Below are 18,816 nucleotides of genomic sequence, written 5' to 3' on the forward strand. Positions count from 1 at the left end.
GCTAGCTGTTGTGAGTTTAGTGTAGAATTTTATGCGCCTTTAGCGACATCATCACTATAGTTTCCCAACTAATTTGACATAAGTTTTATCCAAGTGGGGACCTTTCGCTTGGATGTCTGTTCTCTGTGATTATAGCGCGTAAAAAACTGGATACGTTTCTGCCTACTTATTTCGGCCATCCGAATTTTTTTTTTTTTTTTTTGAGTGGTTTTAACCCAAAGGGTCATTCACCACATCAGAAATTTTCATAAACATTTGACAAACAATAAGTTATTTAATATTACTCGTTATTTGTCACCGTGGTCCGTCCTCTGCTTGTAGCAGTGTGTAATGATCTTTACACATCTTTATTAGATCGTTACACACAGCCAGGCAGAAACGTAAACTTTTAATATTCTTCTTCTTCTTCAGCAGCATAGAGCCGGGGTGGCTCGTGCTGTTTCAAGCACTCGTCTCCATTCAACTCGGTCTTGGGCCACTCGTCGCCAATTTCCTAGTCGTCTCAGAAGTCGCAAATCGCTTTCGACCTGGTCGAGCCATCGTGCACGTTGGGCCCCCCTGTTCCTGGTGCCGGTGGGGTTGTTGAAGAGGACCGTTTTCGTCGCACTGTCGTCCGGCATCCTTACGACGTGTCCGGCCCACCGTAGCCTGCTAATTTTCGCTAGATGTACGATGGGAGTCTCCCCAAGCAGTGCCTGTAGCTCGTGATTCATACGCCTCCGCCACTCTCCGCTTTCAGTTTGTACTCCGCCAAATATCGTCCGCAGCACTTTCCGCTCAAACACGGCAAGGGCGCGTATGTCCTCCGTAAGCAGCGTCACGGCTTCAAGTCCATAAAGAACTACCGGTCTAATAATGGTTTTGTACATTGTTAGCTTCGTGCGGCGGCGTATGCTTCCTGATCGTAGCGTTTTACGAAGGGCAAAGTAGGCCCGATTTCCCGCTTGGATGCGCCGCTGGATCTCCTTACTAGTGTTGTTGTCCGCGGTCACCAGCGATCCCAAATACACGAACTCTTCTACCACTTCTAGTTCGTCGCCGTCAACGGTTACCGTCCGTGGGAGGCGCACATTTGTTTCCTTTGAGCCTCTTCCTTTCATGTATTTGGTCTTCGACGCATTTATTTTTAGCCCAATTCTCCTAGACTCCGCTTTCAGTCTGGCGTAGATTGCCTCCGCCGTCGCAAAGTTCCTGGCTATGATATCGAAGTCATCTGCAAAGCCTAGAAGTTGGCTACTCTTGGTAAAAATCGTGCCTCTCGTTTCAATGCCCGCTCGTCGGATCACCCCCTCAAGAGCGATGTTGAACAGCATGCAGGATAGACCGTCACCTTGTCTCAACCCTCGTCGCGTCTCGAAGGGACTCGAGAGTGTCCCAGAGATGCGTACGAAACACATCACTCGATCCAATGTAGCTCTGATCAGTCGCGTCAGTTTGTCCGGAAAACCGTATTCGTGCATTATCTGCCATAGCTTGTCTCGATCGACTGTATCGTATGCTGCTTTGAAATCGATAAAGATGTGATGCGTGGGCACGTTGTACTCCCGACATTTCTGCAAGATCTGTCGGATAGTAAACATTTGGTCCGTAGTTGCGCGGGCCCCCATGAAACCCGCCTGATAATTCCCTACGAAACCTTGTGCTATCGGTGACAGCCGGCGTAACAGGATCTGGGAGAGTACCTTGTAGGCGGCGTTTACCAACGTAATACCACGATAGTTGCAGCAGTCTAGCCGATCACCCTTTTTGTAGATGGGACAAACCACTCCTTCCATCCATTCCTCCGGTAGCTTTTCCTCCTCCCAAATCCTCGAAATAACCCAGTGTAGAGCCTTTGCTAGCGTTTCCCCGCCATGTTTATAAAGCTCTGCCGGTAGGCGGTCCTTCCCAGCGGCTTTATTGGTCTTCAGCAACCTGATTTCTCGTTTGACTTCTTGGAGATCAGGTGCTAGGACATCACTATCTTCCATGGGCGCTCCTAGGTTAATTTCCGTTCCGCCTCCTTCTGCGACTTCGCCATTGAGGTGTTCATCGAAGAACTGCTTCCACCTGTCGACCACCTCGCGCTCGTTTGTAATTAGATTCCCTCCCTCGTCCCTACACATGTCAGGTTTCGGTGTGTAGCCCTTCCGAGTTTGGTTCACCTTCTCATAAAACTTGCGCGTGTCATTAGCTCGGAACAGTTGTTCTAATTCTTCACGATCTCTGTCCTCCTTTTGGCGCTTTTTCCTCCTCAGGATCGTGGTCAACTGGTTCCTAGCTCGTCGGTACTTGGCCAGGTTCTCTCTAGTGGCAATACTTAGATAATTTTTCCAAGCGTTTTTTTTCTCCTCCACCGCTTGTTGGCATTCCCCATCAAACCAATCATTTTGTGTACTCCGAGGCTCAATACCTAGTGCCGCGGTAGCGGCCTCTCCGATGGCCGAGCGTATTCTGCCCCAACCGTCTTCGAGGTTTGAAGCACCTAACTCCTCGGAAGAAGGCAGTGCCTCATTCAGTACTCACGCGTAGTTCTCGGCAGCTTGTGGGTTATCTAGCTGCCTGATGTTCAGCCGAGGAGGGCGGCTTTGACGTGTCCGGTATACGGTGGACAGCTTTGAGCGTACATGTACTGCTACTAGGTAATGGTCAGAATCAATATCCGCACCCCGACGGGAGCGTACGTTCGTGATGTTAGAGAAGAACCGGCCCTCTATGAGAACGTGGTCAATTTGGTTCATTGTACGTTGGTCAGGTGATCTCCAGGTGGCTTTGTGGATATCCTTGCGCGGGAAAAAGGTACTTCGGATCACCAGGCCTCGGGAAGCTGCGAAGTTTATACATCGTTGGCCGTTATCGTTTGTGTCGGTGTGCAGGCTATGGGGTCCTACCACCGGTCTATACATTTCTTCCCTACCGACCTGGGCGTTCATATCCCCGATGACGATCTTGATGTCCCGTGACGAGCAGCTGTCGTACGTAGCCTCCAGCCTCGCGTAGAACGCTTCTTTCTCATCGTCGGGTCTACCTTCGTGCGGGCAGTGCACGTTTATGATGCTATAATTGAAGAAACGGCCCTTTATCCTCAATACACACATTCTCTCGTTGATCGCCTTCCAATCTATCACGCGATCCTGCATTCCGCCCAGCACTACAAAGCCCGTTCCCAGTTCGTTGGTAGCGCCACCGCTCTGGTAAAACTGGGCCTTTCCGCCACGTATCTTCCATACCTTCTCTCCTTTGCGACAGATTTCCTGCAGAGCTACGATGCCGAGTTTGCGGGGTTCCAGCTGTTCAATCAGCACCCGCTCGCAACCTGCGAAATTTAGCGATCTGCAGTTCCAAGTCCCGAGTCTCCATTCGTCGTCCTTATTTCGTCGCCTAGGTCGATGCCGAATATTCCGCTCCGAATATGCTTGAATGTTGCTTGAACTTTTAATATACTCATAAGGTTTTGCACGGGCGAGCATAACCTCGCTTTTTTGACGTCTATCAGTGGTTTGTTTACATCGACTTAGAATGCGGGTTAAAATGATTAAAGTGAATATTGTTAAAGGCGCCTGCGGCAGGTCAGAAAAGCACAAAAACTGCCATTCCGAGTAGTTTAGAGGGCGACACTGCTGGACAATACGCTTTTAAAACGTTTAACTTTAGTTTATGCATATTGTGTTTGCTAACAAATAGTAAACAAACCACGAGTGGATGTCAAATGGATGAATTGCGTTCATTCGTGACGTCACCTTGCAAAACCTTATTGGCGGACTAATCCTCAGCTAGGAGAAATGTAGTTCCCCCTAGAAAAATGGACCTGGCCGATCAAATAAATAAAATAAATAAATAAAAAATGCCGGGGGCTATAGCCCCCCCCCCCTAGAAATGTGCGCTGATGGTTCTGCTAATGAATATACTTTTTCAAACGATTTTCAACGAAAAGCATCAATTTAAACAATACAAGAATGTTAAATTAAGTTCACATTTTCTGGTAATAAGAAAATGAAATTTTCAACGAATGATTTAGTTTTATATAGCCAAACCACAGAGAACAGACATCCACTCAGGAACAAATGTTTCGCGAATTCTTGGATAAAATTTCAAATTAAAATCACCTAATATGCTAGCGACACCACCACTATAGTTACCCAACTAAATGATTCTTTTGATTTGCACACTGGCAACCTTTGGCTCCTCTGGCGCTAGTATATATGGACTATATGCGTTATGCTAGCGCCAGAGGCTAGCTGTTGTGAGTTTAGTGTAGAATTTTATGCGCCTTTAGCGACATCATCACTATAGTTTCCCAACTAATTTGACATAAGTTTTATCCAAGTGGGGACCTTTCGCTTGGACGTCTGTTCTCTGTGGCCAAACTATACTAGATAAAGCAGCATTAATCAAATTTTGAACAATTATTAACAAGTGGTTTATCTTGCATATATCTGAGAAGTGTCCAACGGAGCAATATTACCCCGTTTTACGATACAGCAATTGCGTGTACTTTATTGAAAAAACGAAGAAGTTACGAAATACATTTTATTAATGCATTAAATAATAATCTTTTTTCCAGGGTTGTCCCGATAACCTTACCATGCAAATAACATTTCAAACTATACAAGGTGTTGCGTATTGCCATAAACAAGGATGCCTGCATCGTGATATAAAACCGGAAAATATTTTATTAACAGCACAAGGACAAGTTAAATTATGTGACTTCGGCTTCGCGCGGATGTTGAGTATGTATATAGTTTTTCAGTAAGAGCGATAAGCTTTACAATTCGAATAAATTTTGACCGAATTTGGCTCAGAACAATGGTTAAGATAATTATCCATCCACGGCTGAGGTGCCCTAATCTTTCTGGTGTCTGTCAGACTACCACCTCAGCCGCAGAAGGTTAATGAAAACATCGTTGAATTCGTCCCACTGAAATATGAACCATTTGTTTCTTTCTCTAAAATATTCCAATTTTTCTCGCCATGAAATATTGCGGTTGTGTTCGTACACAATAAGAAAATTTCAAATCGAACGCTCCTTTCTCAAGTAGTGCGCGGTCGAATTTTTTACAGTCTTTTATATGTGTATGCATAAGATAAGCCATACAAATGAAATACAACTTTCCTCATAACTCGAGAACTAATCAAGCAAATGGAACCAAATTAGGCATGTGGGGGATTTGGGAGGCACGAACTATTTTTATGATAGTTTGAGACCCCTCACCCTTGTTGTTTTGTGTGGTGTAGGTTTTTGAATGTCAAAATGTCAGAATTATTCAATGCATTAATACTTTAAATTGTTAGGAAAATAGATTAGCATAAACCGATATCACAGAAACGAAGCAAGTAGCATGTGAGGTGTCCCGCAATTGGCCCCAACTGGAATTTTCTTTCGTTTCTTCATATGGAAAAATGGTGTCTGTGTGCAGCAAAACTACCAGCAAATGTAAAATGTTTAAAATGTATCCGTCTGTTGGTAGTCGAGTAATTCGGGGTCAAAATCATGGTAATTTTTATAATCAAAGTTCTACAGTTCGTAAACAAGCCAACATAGAGGTATACTATGTTCAGCAAAGTTGTGTATTTTTATTATTTATACAACTTTGTAATACATGAAAAAGTCATACAACAATTACAAAAAGAGCTAAAATAGAAAAACTGATTTTACAAATTCACATACAATAAATAAGATCTCTTCGTTGAAGAGATAGAAGGTTACTGTCTTCAGCAAAATTTCTTGTAATAACATGCTCTAAAACTTTGCAGAACACATCAATGTGTTATATTGAAACGGAAGGAAAATAATTTTTTTATTTCACTTTTAGGGGGATTAATCAAAATTCGAATTGTACCAGACGATAGAGCTTTCAATTTTAAGAAACTCTTCCAAAGGTTTGATAAACTTAAAACCAAGTTTTCCTAGTCAAAACTCTGGTGCGCACGTTTTATTTGGTTTTGGGCTATTGTGCGCGCGAGTAACTGTGTTATAAAAGTTGGCGCGAGTGTTCGAGGGTTAATATCTTTTGACCGGTAAAACCAATTCTTATGAAATTTTGCATATATATTCGTAATGTGAAAACCTCTCGTTTGATATTAAAATAATTGAAATTAGGTTATTTTTCTTGGTTAAAATCATTATAAATTATTGTTAATTTTGGTGTGGTGTATTCAATTACTCATAACTTTCAAATTTAACCTACAATCAAAAAACCATTCCATAGTGATCTATCCGGCTATATTACCTGCCAAATGAAACTAATAGCACGTAAATCGGTTTGGCCATCTCTGAGAAACAGGCGATCATTTGAACCTTGTCAAAACTGGTTTTTTAAGCATAACTTTTAAACCACTCGTTTGTTTTCAATAAAAACTGGCGTGAAGTTTAGCAATAGTAAGAGCTTTTATTTGGTACTAAGATCGATGAAATCGGTTGTGTGGTTCCGGAGAAAATCGTGTCATGCAATTTTCACATTTTTGCTTATAACTTTTAAACTAAAAGACAGACCACGAAACCATTTAATAGTGATATACTAGGTAATAATACCTTTCAAATAAAAGTTATAGCACACGAATCGGTTCAGCCATCTCCGAGAAATAGGCGATTGAAAATTGAAGCGCACACACACACACACACACACACACACACACACACACACACACACACACACACACACACACACACACACACAGACAGACATTGCTCATTCGTCGAACCTGATTGATTGGTATATATGACACGGCCCTCCGGGCCTCGGATCAACTTCGTGTTTTTCGACCAATTCCTAAACCTTTATTATATTGCATAACAAATAATTTTTGCAAATTCTAATGTTTGAATTTCCATTTCTGTTTGGTCTTAGACGCGTGAACACATTTTTCGAGTTCTTTGGGCTTGAGAGCCCACAGGCAATTGACTTTATTAAAAAAAAATTGACTTGCATCCCACAAATTATTTTTTGCTCTCTGATTTTTCAAGTCAATTTCAAAAACTAAAAAATTCATTTGCAATGACCTAATAACACCACGGAAAATTATCTATAGTAACACTAGATAATTCAGGTCGAGATGGCCGTAGGCCGCGAGTGATGCCGGCGACTCGCCGCGCCGTTGCACAGTGGAACTAGAGTGACTATATACAGAGTGGCGACAATGTCAAAATTGGAATGATAATTATCTGTCAGTGTCATTCCAATCGAGCAGACGACCTATCCAACGCGTATGCAGGAAAGAGAAGGAAAACCCTTGGGAAAACCGCATTGCATACATTTGGGATGACTTGTCGCCACTCTGTATATAGTCACTCTAAGTGGAACGGTTTCAAAAAAAGTGAGACATAAGTAATAGCATCGAAACGTCATAGACATAGCATAATAGCACAGAGAACAGACTACCAGGTAATTGACAAAAAGTGTGTAAAAGGTTTTTATGTAATATACGAGTAATCCTTTAATAGAGCACCCCTCGAGCACTAAGTGGCAAACTAAATCTTGATGTCGCTGCCATCGCTGCTATGTAACTCCAGCACAAAGAAATATTGATAAAGGTACATGGATATTTTTTGATGCGTTTGGCAAACTATTTCTGGAGGGCGCCATCGACAGATTTTACACACAAAAAATCGATTACTTCCTTCGAGCTGTAATCGATTTTTTGTGTGTAAAATCTGTTAATCTGTTCTCTGTGATAATAGTTGCTTCAGAAAAGTTTCTTCATTCAAGAATCACTTTCTAGTAGTGAAAAAATATTTGGACATTGGGGTGTCCCCACAGAGAACAGACATCCAAGCGAAAGGTCCCCACTTGGATAAAACTTATGTCAAATTAGTTGGGAAACTATAGTGATGCTGTCGCTAAAGGCGCATAAAATTCTACACTAAACTCACAACAGCTAGCTTCTGGCGCTAGCATAACGCTTGCAGTCCATATATACTAGCGCCAGAGGAGCCAAAGGTTGTCAGTGTGCAAATTAAAAGAATCATTTAGTTGGGAAACTATACTGGTGGTGACGCTAGCATATTAGGTGATTTTAATTTGAAATTTTATCCAAGAATTCCCGAAAAATTTGTTCCTGAATGGATGTCTGTTCTCTGTGGTGTCCCTAAGAAGATACATTTGTAAGAACTCAGCATCTGTGTTGTTTCTGATAATTGCAAAGAGTTTGAAATCGTCTGCATATGATAATTTTATACAATTCAGTGTAAAATTGATATCGTTCAGGTAAAGCAGAGCGGCCCTGGATGTCTACCTTGGGGTACGCTAGATGTAAAATTAGGCAAAATTATGTTAAAATCACGAGAAACCGATAGGTGATGGTCTCAACGCGCATTTTGTCCCATTTTGTCCCATTCACCCCTATTTTCTAATAGTTTTGAAAGAATCATGTACAAACTCTTTCTAATTTGAGATTCTTTGGTAAAGAAAGAAGAAGAATGTTGTGAAATAGGTATATACAGAGAACAGACTACCAGGTAATCGACGAGAAGTGTGTAAAAGGTTTTTCTGTAATCAACGAGTAATCCTACGATAAAGCACCCCTCGAGCTGTGAGTGGCAAACTAAAACCACAGAGAACAGATTAACAGGCTCGAAGGAAATAATCGATTTTTTGTGTGTAAAATCTGTCGGTAGCGCCCTCCAGAAATAGTTTGCCAAACGCATCAAAAAATATCCATGTACCTTTATCAATATTTCTTTGTGCTGGAGTTAGATAGCAGCGATGGCAGCGACATCAAGATATAGTTTGCCACTTACTGCTCGAGGGGTCCTCTATTGAAGGATTACACGCAGATTACATAAAAACCTTTTACACACTTTTTGGCGATTACCTGGTAGTCTGTTCTCTGTGCTAAAACTTGATGTCGCTACTATGTAACTGCAGCACAAAGTAATATTGGTAAAGGTGCATGCATATTATTTTATGCGTTTGGCAAACTATTTCTGGAGGGCGCCACAGGCAGTTTTTACACACGAAAAATCGATTACTTTCTTCGACCCTATTGATCTGTTCTCTGTGGGTATATGAACAATTTTATTTTATCATAACATAATCTGGAAATCTGTTTTGCCACATTTTCCTCAAAGTTTTGACGTAGGACTACGTCTTACGGCAAGTTTTGAGATAGGATGCCATTCCAAAAAATCGAAAAATGCGAGCATCACGAAAAATGAAAGGTTTTGAGCGCTAATAGCTCAGCGGTTTTCCGATCGATTTTCAATATTCTTACACCAATCGATTGGAAAATCTCCTAAGAATTGACCCAAATAAAGAAGTGTGGATTCTTGATGTTGAACTATTGAAAAATTGAAAATAATGCACCTATGTTTTACCAGAATTCTCGCTTCGTAATTGCTTGTTGGAAATGACGTCATGAAAGTAGAAACGCGTTTTCACGCTTCGGCTTATAATTCAGTCAATTTTCAATAGATGTCCAAGATATTTACACCAATTGATCCGAAAATCGATTGAAAATATAGAAAACTATTAATTTTGTTTTTGAAATTGAATTTGAAAAATTTTTGTTTTTGAATTGTGTCGTAATTTCCGTAACCGGGCAGCATCTCTGCGCGTGTTACTAACTAGTATCGTTGCCGATATAAGACAGAGGGCTCACCAAGAATGGCTCGCTTACTTGTCGATCGGGTGACGTCCTTCGCCTCGATTGGGCTACTTAAAGGCCCAAGAGGTGCTGCTAATCGTTGCCGATGTAGGACAGAGGGCTCACCAAGAATGGCTCGCTTACTCGTCGATCGGGTGACGTCCTTCAACTAGATTGGGCTACTTGAAGGCCCAAGAGGTGCTGCTAATCGTTGCCGATGTAGGACAGAGGGCTCACCAAGAATGGCTCGCTTACTCGTCGATCGGGTGACGTCCTTCGTCTCGATTGGGCTACTTGAAGGCCCAAGAGCTGCTACTGCTACTACTGATGTTCTACCTGGCTGAACTGCTTACCGCTCCCGATGTGTACTTCTCAGCGTCCGACATTCGAATGAGCTCTCTTGCGGCGCGTACGCTTATTTATAGCAAATGACTCTCACGTACTAGTAGAAGGGGCGGGGCGAATATGTACTCTGTCTAATGCAAATTGGCGGACTTCGGACATCAACTTGAGAAATATGTATCATTTTCTTGTTTTCACGTATAATATTATTTAACTTAGAATTTTATTTAACATTTTATTCATTTAATATTTGATTCATTTCAACATTTAACATTCTTATCCTACAATACTATCCTTGTGTACTCTCTAATCAAAAATACTATACAAAACCATATCGTTAAATCTAGAAGGTTTTCTTAATAAACGCTTGGGTCTATCATTTGCCTCGTGCATGTTTTCTGTTATATCAGGAAACTGTAATTTAGACATTGTTTCGCGACTTTCATTTGATTCTGGATTGTTTTCTTCTTGCATCACAGCGGGAACTTTTTTATATCCTGTACCTTTCTACTGTACTGCACGTCTCGGCTACTCTGAACAATAACTTTTGCACCGTCCCTTGCCAGAACGGTATAACGGTCTTCGGTGAATGTAGGATCTCCTTTTTGTTTCGAGCTTTGTGCCATCAGTACCTTATCTCCTACTGCAATATCCGAACATTTCGCTCCTCTAAATGCATCTGCATACTTTTTGCTATCTAGCTTCGAGGCAGCATCCTTTTCACGTATATCCGTACGATCTACTGGTTCAGGAGAATACTTTTCCCATAAACATGGAAAGGTTCCTCTGTATCTCCATCCGACGAGTAACTCAAACGGCGTGATTCCGAGACGTGATAGTGGTCGAACTCTGTTGTGCATATGCAAGTATTTTTCCAATGCTAGTTTCCAGTTAATATTGTCAAGTTTCGCGGCAGCAAAAGCTTCTTTCAACCCTTTATTTTGCCGTTCTACCGCACCGTTAGATTGAGCACTTAATGAGATCGATTTTCTAATTTTTACACCACGGTTTCCCAGGTTTTGACAAAATTTTCACTTTGGAATGGCGGACCATTGTCACTGTGAATTATGAGCGGATAACCCCAAACTTCGAAAATTCTTCCTAACGCTGCATTAACACAATCCGCATCTATGTTCTTCATCTCAATTACATGTAGATACCTAGAGTAGGTATCTACTATAACCAAGAATTCTCCCGATCCGAAACCTTTGAACGAAAAAAAATCCACTTGTAAAATTTCCCACGGTCCTTCCGGTAATTCACGATTTGTTAATGGAATGGGTGGGTTTCTTCTCGATAATCTGAAACAAGTCTCACAGCCTTCTACAAAATTTTCAACTTGTTTGGCCATTCCTGGCCACCAGAAATAGTTTCTTAGGATTTTCTTCATGGAACCTATGCCCATATGTCCTTGGTGTGCTGAACTAAGTGCTCTTTCTCGAAGAGCGTAGGGCAGAATAACTCGGTCTCTAGCGAAGATTAATGCTCCAAATATTCTCAGATTCTTTGATTCTGATTCGAATCTCCTCAAAGATTTATCCCATTTGCCACTCTTAATTGCTGATCTCACTAATATCAGCACAGTATCCTTCTCAGCCTCTATCTCGATATCATCCCACGTGATTTCCATTGTACCAGTGTCCAGCAAATACAATAAATGTTTTTCTTCAGCGTCATCGAACGGCATAGGGGATTGAGATTCCTTCACTAACCGAGATAAGGCATCAGCGACATTTTTTTTCCATGTGTGGACTCATTACTGCGACCAGTATAGTTGATCTATTGTAATATCGCCCGGGTGTTTGCTGTATGAGCTGCACTGCATTTCTTTTTGCTAGAATCGCTATTGAGTGAGCGATATGCTTATTTTAAATTGTATGCGTGCTTGCGTGTATTGGGGTTTACCCTTCCTTCAAAGCTTGATCTACTTTACCCACTTATTCCTCGCTGCCAGCACTATCCCATTTTATAGCCGTCCCTGGCGAGGACTCGTTCGTACCTCTGACCAGTACAGTTAACTATAGGAGGGATATTTGCACTGTCAAGAGGCTTCAGAGGGTAAATATAGAATTCAGCACGAAGGAAGGGTAAATGGAGGGGCCTGAGAATAAACCCATGCTAAAGTCACTTGACGTCGAATGGCTTGATTCTACTAAGATTCGAACCCACGACCACTCGCTTGTCAAAGCAGACTCGGTAACCTTGCGGCTACGGAGCCCCCCAGCGACATTAGCTTCTCCTGAAATGGTAGCAACTTTGAAGCAATATGGCTGCAACCGCAACACCCAAGCATCAGCTCTCGATACCGCTCTTTTACCAATTCGGTGTAAGCCGCCGAAAATAAAAGCATTCGATTCGGCGTCCGTCCGGATTGTAAAGTTAATGTTTAAAAGATACACCGAAAAGTGTTCAACACCCCAAACCATTGCCAGTGCTTCCTTTTGAGTTTGAGGATATTTCTTCTCCGCAAGTGTTAAAGCTTTTGATGCACATGATATAATCCGAGGTTTCGACGTATGGTCATATTGAACGAGGATCGCTCCTAACCCGTAAGGTGAGGCATCTTCGAATAAGTCTGTTTTATCGTCTCGGTTGAAATAACCCAGAGTCTTGATGAATCTCCCTGCATCATTCTTCAGGTTATTGAACTCGTCTTCTAGGTCGGGATTCCAATAGAATTCTTTTGAATTTGCCAATTCTCTCAAATAGCGAGTTTTATCCGCACGCTGAGGAACGAATCGTTCTATAAACGTGATCAAACCAAGAAAACTCCTTACTTCTCCTTGTATTTCTGCTTTGCGAAAGTTCTTTATCGCTCCAATTTTTTCGTCATCTACTTGCCATCCTTTAGTTGATAATGTAAAACCCAAAAATTTTGTTTGTTGCTGCGCGAAACTGCATTTGTCATAATTTATTCGTACGTTGTGTTCTTCGAGCCTTTTCATGACGTTTTGCAGGTTATGATCATGCTCTTCTCTTGTTCGCCCATATACTAAGATATCATCCAGATAATTGACGGTTCGATCACATCCCGAGAGTACTACTGTTTGCATGACCTCCTGAAATATGTCAGGGGCGTTTGTTAGACCAAATGGCAACCGGCAACATCTATAAAGTCCATCTCCAGCGAAAAAATTCATAAGATGTCTCGATTTTTCATCTAGCACTATGTGGAAAATGCACTGGTTAGGTCTATCGTGGAGAAGTATGCAGCGCCATGCAATTCCATCAGAATGGATTGAAAAGTTGGCATTTTGAAAGGAGTTCTATGTATGCACTTATTAGGTCCACGCAAGTCGACCACTAGACGAATATCAGTTTTCCCTTTTGGAATAACTAATAGCGATGAACAAAAACTCTTATCCATTATCCAGAGTTATCATAGCTCAGTATAACCGCCGGTACGTTAAATTTTGGAAACTTCTCGAAACGCTGAACGCTCTGCACAGAAACAAATTCACATCTCCAGTCAGGAGCGGTCCCGTCAGCGCCGGTAATCGAAACTTCAAGCCCCACTTCAAGTAAACTATATCTGGTTGCAGTGTTGAAGCCAAGAAGCGCTTTAGAACCATCTACCACATAGAACTTTTCTACTGTAACTGACCTATCTTCCGAAACAAAAAGTTCTGCTGAAAAAGTTGCTATCACGTTGATGTTTCCGGCTGTTGCATATGCACGCAAAATCTTATCGGAGTCGTAACTCAACTCGTGCAAATTTTGTCTTGCCTTTTCGTCTCGAAGCATAGCGTTGAATGATTCTGGAGTAATAGTATCAACCTGTGCTCCAGAGTCTACAAAAATACAACTTTTACGCCAGCAACGAACCCTGTAACGTAAGCCTTTGCGTCATTCGTCGTCACAGAATCGACGTTTCCAATATCATCTTTACATAATGGCGAGGATTGAAGTACCTGGAATAATTGCTTCATTCAATTAAAACAGTTTGCTTCATGTTTACTTTTTATTATCATATTATCATAGTAATAATAAATCACAAAAAATAATTATTCATCACTTTGTATTACCTCACTTTGTTCTAAATTTTCTTTTGTTTTCTCCACTGCTGCGATTTTGCTTGGAGGCTCTGTGTCTTCTTCTGTCCAACGACGTTTACGGGATTCACCTTTTATTTGAGATGAACACGCTCGTTCAATGTGTCCCCGGCGATTGCAGCTGTGGAAGACTTTCTCACGGTGAAAACAATCATCTGAAGAGTGATACGTGCTCAGGCATTAGCACGGTTACCTGCTAATCCCCGTGAAGATCCATAATGATTACGGCGAGGTTGACCATAATTGTTCGACTGATGTGAAACTAGCGCTACCGTTGCTGCTCTCTGTTGATGGAGTCTGCGATAATCATCTTCATTATCCAGTTCCACTTCTCGGATGCGCACTTGATCAATTAACTCGTTGAGTGTCCCTCCATCAGTTAGAACCCGGTAAGATACAGTTCTCACTCGGCTATCTGAGGAACCTCTGGTCACGGTTCTTGAAATGGCTTCGAACACCTCATCCGCCTTGTAGTTACAAAGCTTCGATGCGGCAGCAACTCTTCTCACATAGTCAATATTGAGCTCACCGTTCCTTTGCACCATATTCGATAGCTTACTACGCTGGGATAAAATATACGCTCTTGACGCAAAATAGTCGAGCAATTGCATTTGAATAGGGATACATTTGCTCATCAACCGTATCAGCTTGCGATGTGGTACCATCAAGTAGCTCAAGAAGCAACGGGCCTGCTTTGATGCGGAATAAATCGAATCTGGTCGATTCATCTGTCGCTTGAATAAGATTTAATGATGCATTAAACACGTTTTTCCAGTGATCATAGGCTCTCTTGTTGATTTCCGTATCTCCGGTCGCTGGCGACAATTCTGAAATGTTCAAGCTACCTAATGACCAGGGCCTTTAATTATCACCGAATTTCAAACAAAACAGAAAATCTTTTTTCTTAGCATACATTGTTTTTTATGCCTCTGAGTTTCGTATGTACAACTGCACAGTGATTTTCATCATAGTATACTAGTTCAATATATCGTGAAAATAGAACAGGAGAAAGTGATTTTCAAATCCAGAAGGTGATATTCACTTCAGGAAAAAAACAATTTTAAATGCAGTAAATGAAAAGAAAAATCTTATGTCCAACAGCTGAACGCAATAGATGCTAAATAACAACATAAATTTTTTTTATTGATTTTCACTGCTCAAACGTGAATATCAGTTTGTTACAATATCACAGGGCGCTGATATTGTATATTCTCGTGCATGAAGTTCATGCTTGCTGCATTTAGTTATTATGTACGTTTGATCAAAGCAAGCAGATTTTCAATGCAAGATAGACTGATAATCCAGAAGTTTGAACGCTATGCTGATGAATATTAACAGCACTGCTAATGACATGTTGTTCATTGTCATAAGGAGCGTTTCGTTTCCGCTGTTCTGCTCATCGCGTATTGTGCTGGATCGTGCTTCACAAAAATCTGCATTTTGCGTCATCCCAGCCAACACACGGCTAAGTTGTTCCTGTTCCAAACGGGTCTTTTCCAATTCTGCCTTCATTTTAGCTAGTTCCTCCTTTAGTTTCTTCGTATGCTTTCCCTTTAAATGTCTGTAAACATAATAGGTATAACGGTTTTTTTTAACTCACGAATTTCAGAGTCACATCACATGTAACTAAAGTAATTTGAGATTTCATTGTAACTAGGAAACTATGCCTTTTCAATCATAGTTTTCATTAATTTTTAATTTTCGATTCAAAATCCCGCCATTTCCATCGGGATTTGAGATTTCATTGTAACTGGGAAACTATGCCTTTTCAATCATAGTTTTCATTAATTTTTAGTTTTCGACTCCCGCCATTTCCATCGGGATTCGTTATATTCCACCTTTCCTATTGGAATATATACAATACTTATTCATTCTTCCATGAAGACCTAACAACTATATTCCACCTTTCCAATTGGAATATATTTCACTACACTAAATGAAATCTCAATTCACGTCTCAAATTGCTATCGAAATTGAAAATTTACCTTTTCTCAGTATAATCAGGTTCGGCGTTGCCACCGACGGCGCCATTGTCGTAATTTCCGTAACCGGGCAGCATCTCTGCGCGTGTTACTAACTAGTATCGTTGCCGATATAAGACAGAGGGCTCACCAAGAATGGCTCGCTTACTCGTCAATCGGATGCTGCTAATCGTTGCCGATGTAGGACAGAGGGCTCACCAAGAATGGCTCGCTTACTCGTCGATCGGGTGACGTTCTTCGCCTCGATTGGGCTACTTGAAGGCCCAAGAGGTGCTGCTAATCGTTTCCGATGTAGGACAGAGGGCTCACCAAGAATGGCTCGCTTACTCGTCGATCGGGTGACGTCCTTCGTCTCGATTGGGCTACTTGAAGGCCCAAGAGTTGCTACTGCTGCTACTGATGTTCTACCTGGCTGAACTGCTTACCGCTCCCGATGTGTACTTCTCAGCGTCCGACATTCGAATAAGCTCTCTTGCGGCGCGCACGCTTATTTATAGCAAATGACTCTCACGTACTAGTAGAAGGGGCGGGGCGAATATGTACTCTGTCTAATGCAAATTGGCGGACTTCGGACATCAACTTGAGAAATATGTATCATTTTCTTTTTTTCACGTATAATATTATTTAACTTAGAATTTTATTTAACATTTTATTCATTTATTTATTCAAGCGAGGTGTTGGAGCTAGAGCACTCGTTTCGCTGCCGTGAAGGAATACCTGGCTGCTGAAGTTCTGGAAGAGGCCGGAAATATGCTGCTCGCGACAATGAAACGATCAGAATTATCGTCACTTGCAGCTGGCCATCCGCAACAACGAAGAGTTGAACAAATTGCTGTCCCGTGTCACCACTGCTATGAGAAGTGTGTTCACAGAGAACAGACATCCATTCAGGAACAAATGTTTCGCGAATTCTTGGATAAAATTTCAAATTAAAATCACCTAATATGCTAGCGACATCACCACTATAGTTTCCCAACTAAATGATTCTTTTGATTTGCACACTGACAACCTTTGGCTCTTCTGGCGCTAGTATATATGGACTATATGCGTTATGCTAGCGCCAGAGGCTAGCTGTTGTGAGTTTAGTGTAGAATTTTATGCGCCTTTAGCGACACCATCACTATAGTTTCCTAACTAATTTGACATAAGTTTTATCCAAGAGGGGACCTTTCGCTTGGACGTCTGTTCTCTGTGGTGTCTTTCCGAACATCCAAACCACAGACAAACAGACATAACTCTTGGAAGAAAAATCAACAAAAATTATCGTACCTCACATTTAGCCTGAACACTAGCACCATCTATGATCGACATTCCCAAATATCAAATAGCAATATGAGTGTCCCTCGAAGTAGCAAGTATTTTTTATGGGGAATTCCCCTTCTTTCGTCAAAAAGCGCCACTTTGACCAAAACGGAAACATTCCCAACTAAGCCCAAATTTGAAATGACGGTTTTATCGGTACGATGAATGGAAAACGAGTGTTATGTCTGTTTGTCTGTGTCCAAACTGTTTTGTTGCTGCTCAAGAAGACGGAAAAGAAGACTTAAATTTCCAGCATATCACGTCGAAAAACCGTTCTTTTAAGAACGAAACATATGTTCATGAAGATTTAAGGAATTTTCACTCACTGATTTTAATTCTATTTAATTTAGATTGATCTGTTTGTTCGCTTCTTATCAAATAATTTTAACCGATCACCTCTCGCGCTTCTGTTCGCTTGTTGCTGCTGGACGCTGGTTGAGTTGGCCGTCTCGGAAGGTACCAAAACAGCCAACAAATATTCCAGCTCCAAGTAAATGTGTTCGGTCAAGCGTCAAAATAAATGAAACCATGGATTTAATCAAACGAAAGAGTTTTAGTAACAGCTTTTGCATCTTAGCAACACCAATTTATCCATACCAATGCTACAGTAATAATACGTAGCGTAATTTTTCTTTGGCAGCAAAAGGCGAACGGCTCACTGGTAACTTTGCTCTTTTGTTCAGACTGAAATTGAAATGCTCTATTTTATTTTACGTACATGATAGAATGAAGGACCATGAAAAATAGGTGTGGCCGATTCTTGTCGCTTGCTCTGGTACATAACACATGGTAAGCCGGCGAACAGCGTTATTCAAACGCTAGCTGAGCTACTGCCAACATCGTTTGCCAGGGCAAACAAAAGTCACGCTCGACTCGTGCACTTTTGCGGTGTGTGTGCAGTGCAGTGTGTTGGAGCTGACGCACTCGTTTCGCTGCCGTGATGAAATATCTGGCTGCTGAAGTTCTGGAATTGGCAGGAAATATGCTGCACGCGACAACAAAACGACCAGAAGCAACCCATGTCACTTGCAGCTGGCCACTTGGAGTGATATTTCATCGTGATTCAGGACCATACACGAACGGCTTCGTTAATCGCATAGCTGCTGAAGCTTTCCGGCTGGTCCGTTGCAACAAGCCGTGCCTGGTTAGCGGTTATCGGTACTCCAATTTACCGAACAGGGAATTACGTTAAGTGCGTTAGTGCAAGTTTATTGCAAGCTGGAGTTATGATAATCAAACAATCGGTCCTTTCAAGGGCCACACAACGATTGAATAGTTTATTATATTTTCTTGCCCAGTTAATACCATAATAACACAGGCAACGAGGGAAAAGTTGAATTTTTCGCCATTGAGGACGACCAACAAATGACGGTAATAAGTTTTCTGGTCACGGGCGACATTTTCTGCGACTTCCAAAACGTCTGCAGGTTGTAAATGCTTTATTAGTGTTCTTTTGTAAGCCGCAGAAAAGCTGCGCAAAATTTTCAACTTTTTGAAAACTCGCGCGTACCGTCTACCGATTACCAGAGGAAAAGCACTGTTCAACGTAGACACATATCATACAAATTTATTTACTG

The 18,816-nt window shown here is 41.5% G+C and overlaps 1 protein-coding gene across 1 annotated transcript in view; it reads left to right on the forward strand.

Annotated features, from left to right (window-relative positions):
- Positions 1–18,816, forward strand: part of LOC128734200 (cyclin-dependent kinase-like 4) — a 240,134-nt gene that overhangs the window by 154,001 nt on the left and 67,317 nt on the right. The window contains exon 4 of the mRNA XM_053828267.1: positions 4,544–4,709. Within this exon, the coding sequence (XP_053684242.1) occupies positions 4,544–4,709 (166 nt within the window). The remainder of the gene's footprint in view (positions 1–4,543; positions 4,710–18,816) is intronic.

The sequence above is a fragment of the Sabethes cyaneus genome, chromosome 1 (assembly GCF_943734655.1).
Source record: "Sabethes cyaneus chromosome 1, idSabCyanKW18_F2, whole genome shotgun sequence".
NCBI lineage: Eukaryota > Metazoa > Arthropoda > Insecta > Diptera > Culicidae > Sabethes > Sabethes cyaneus.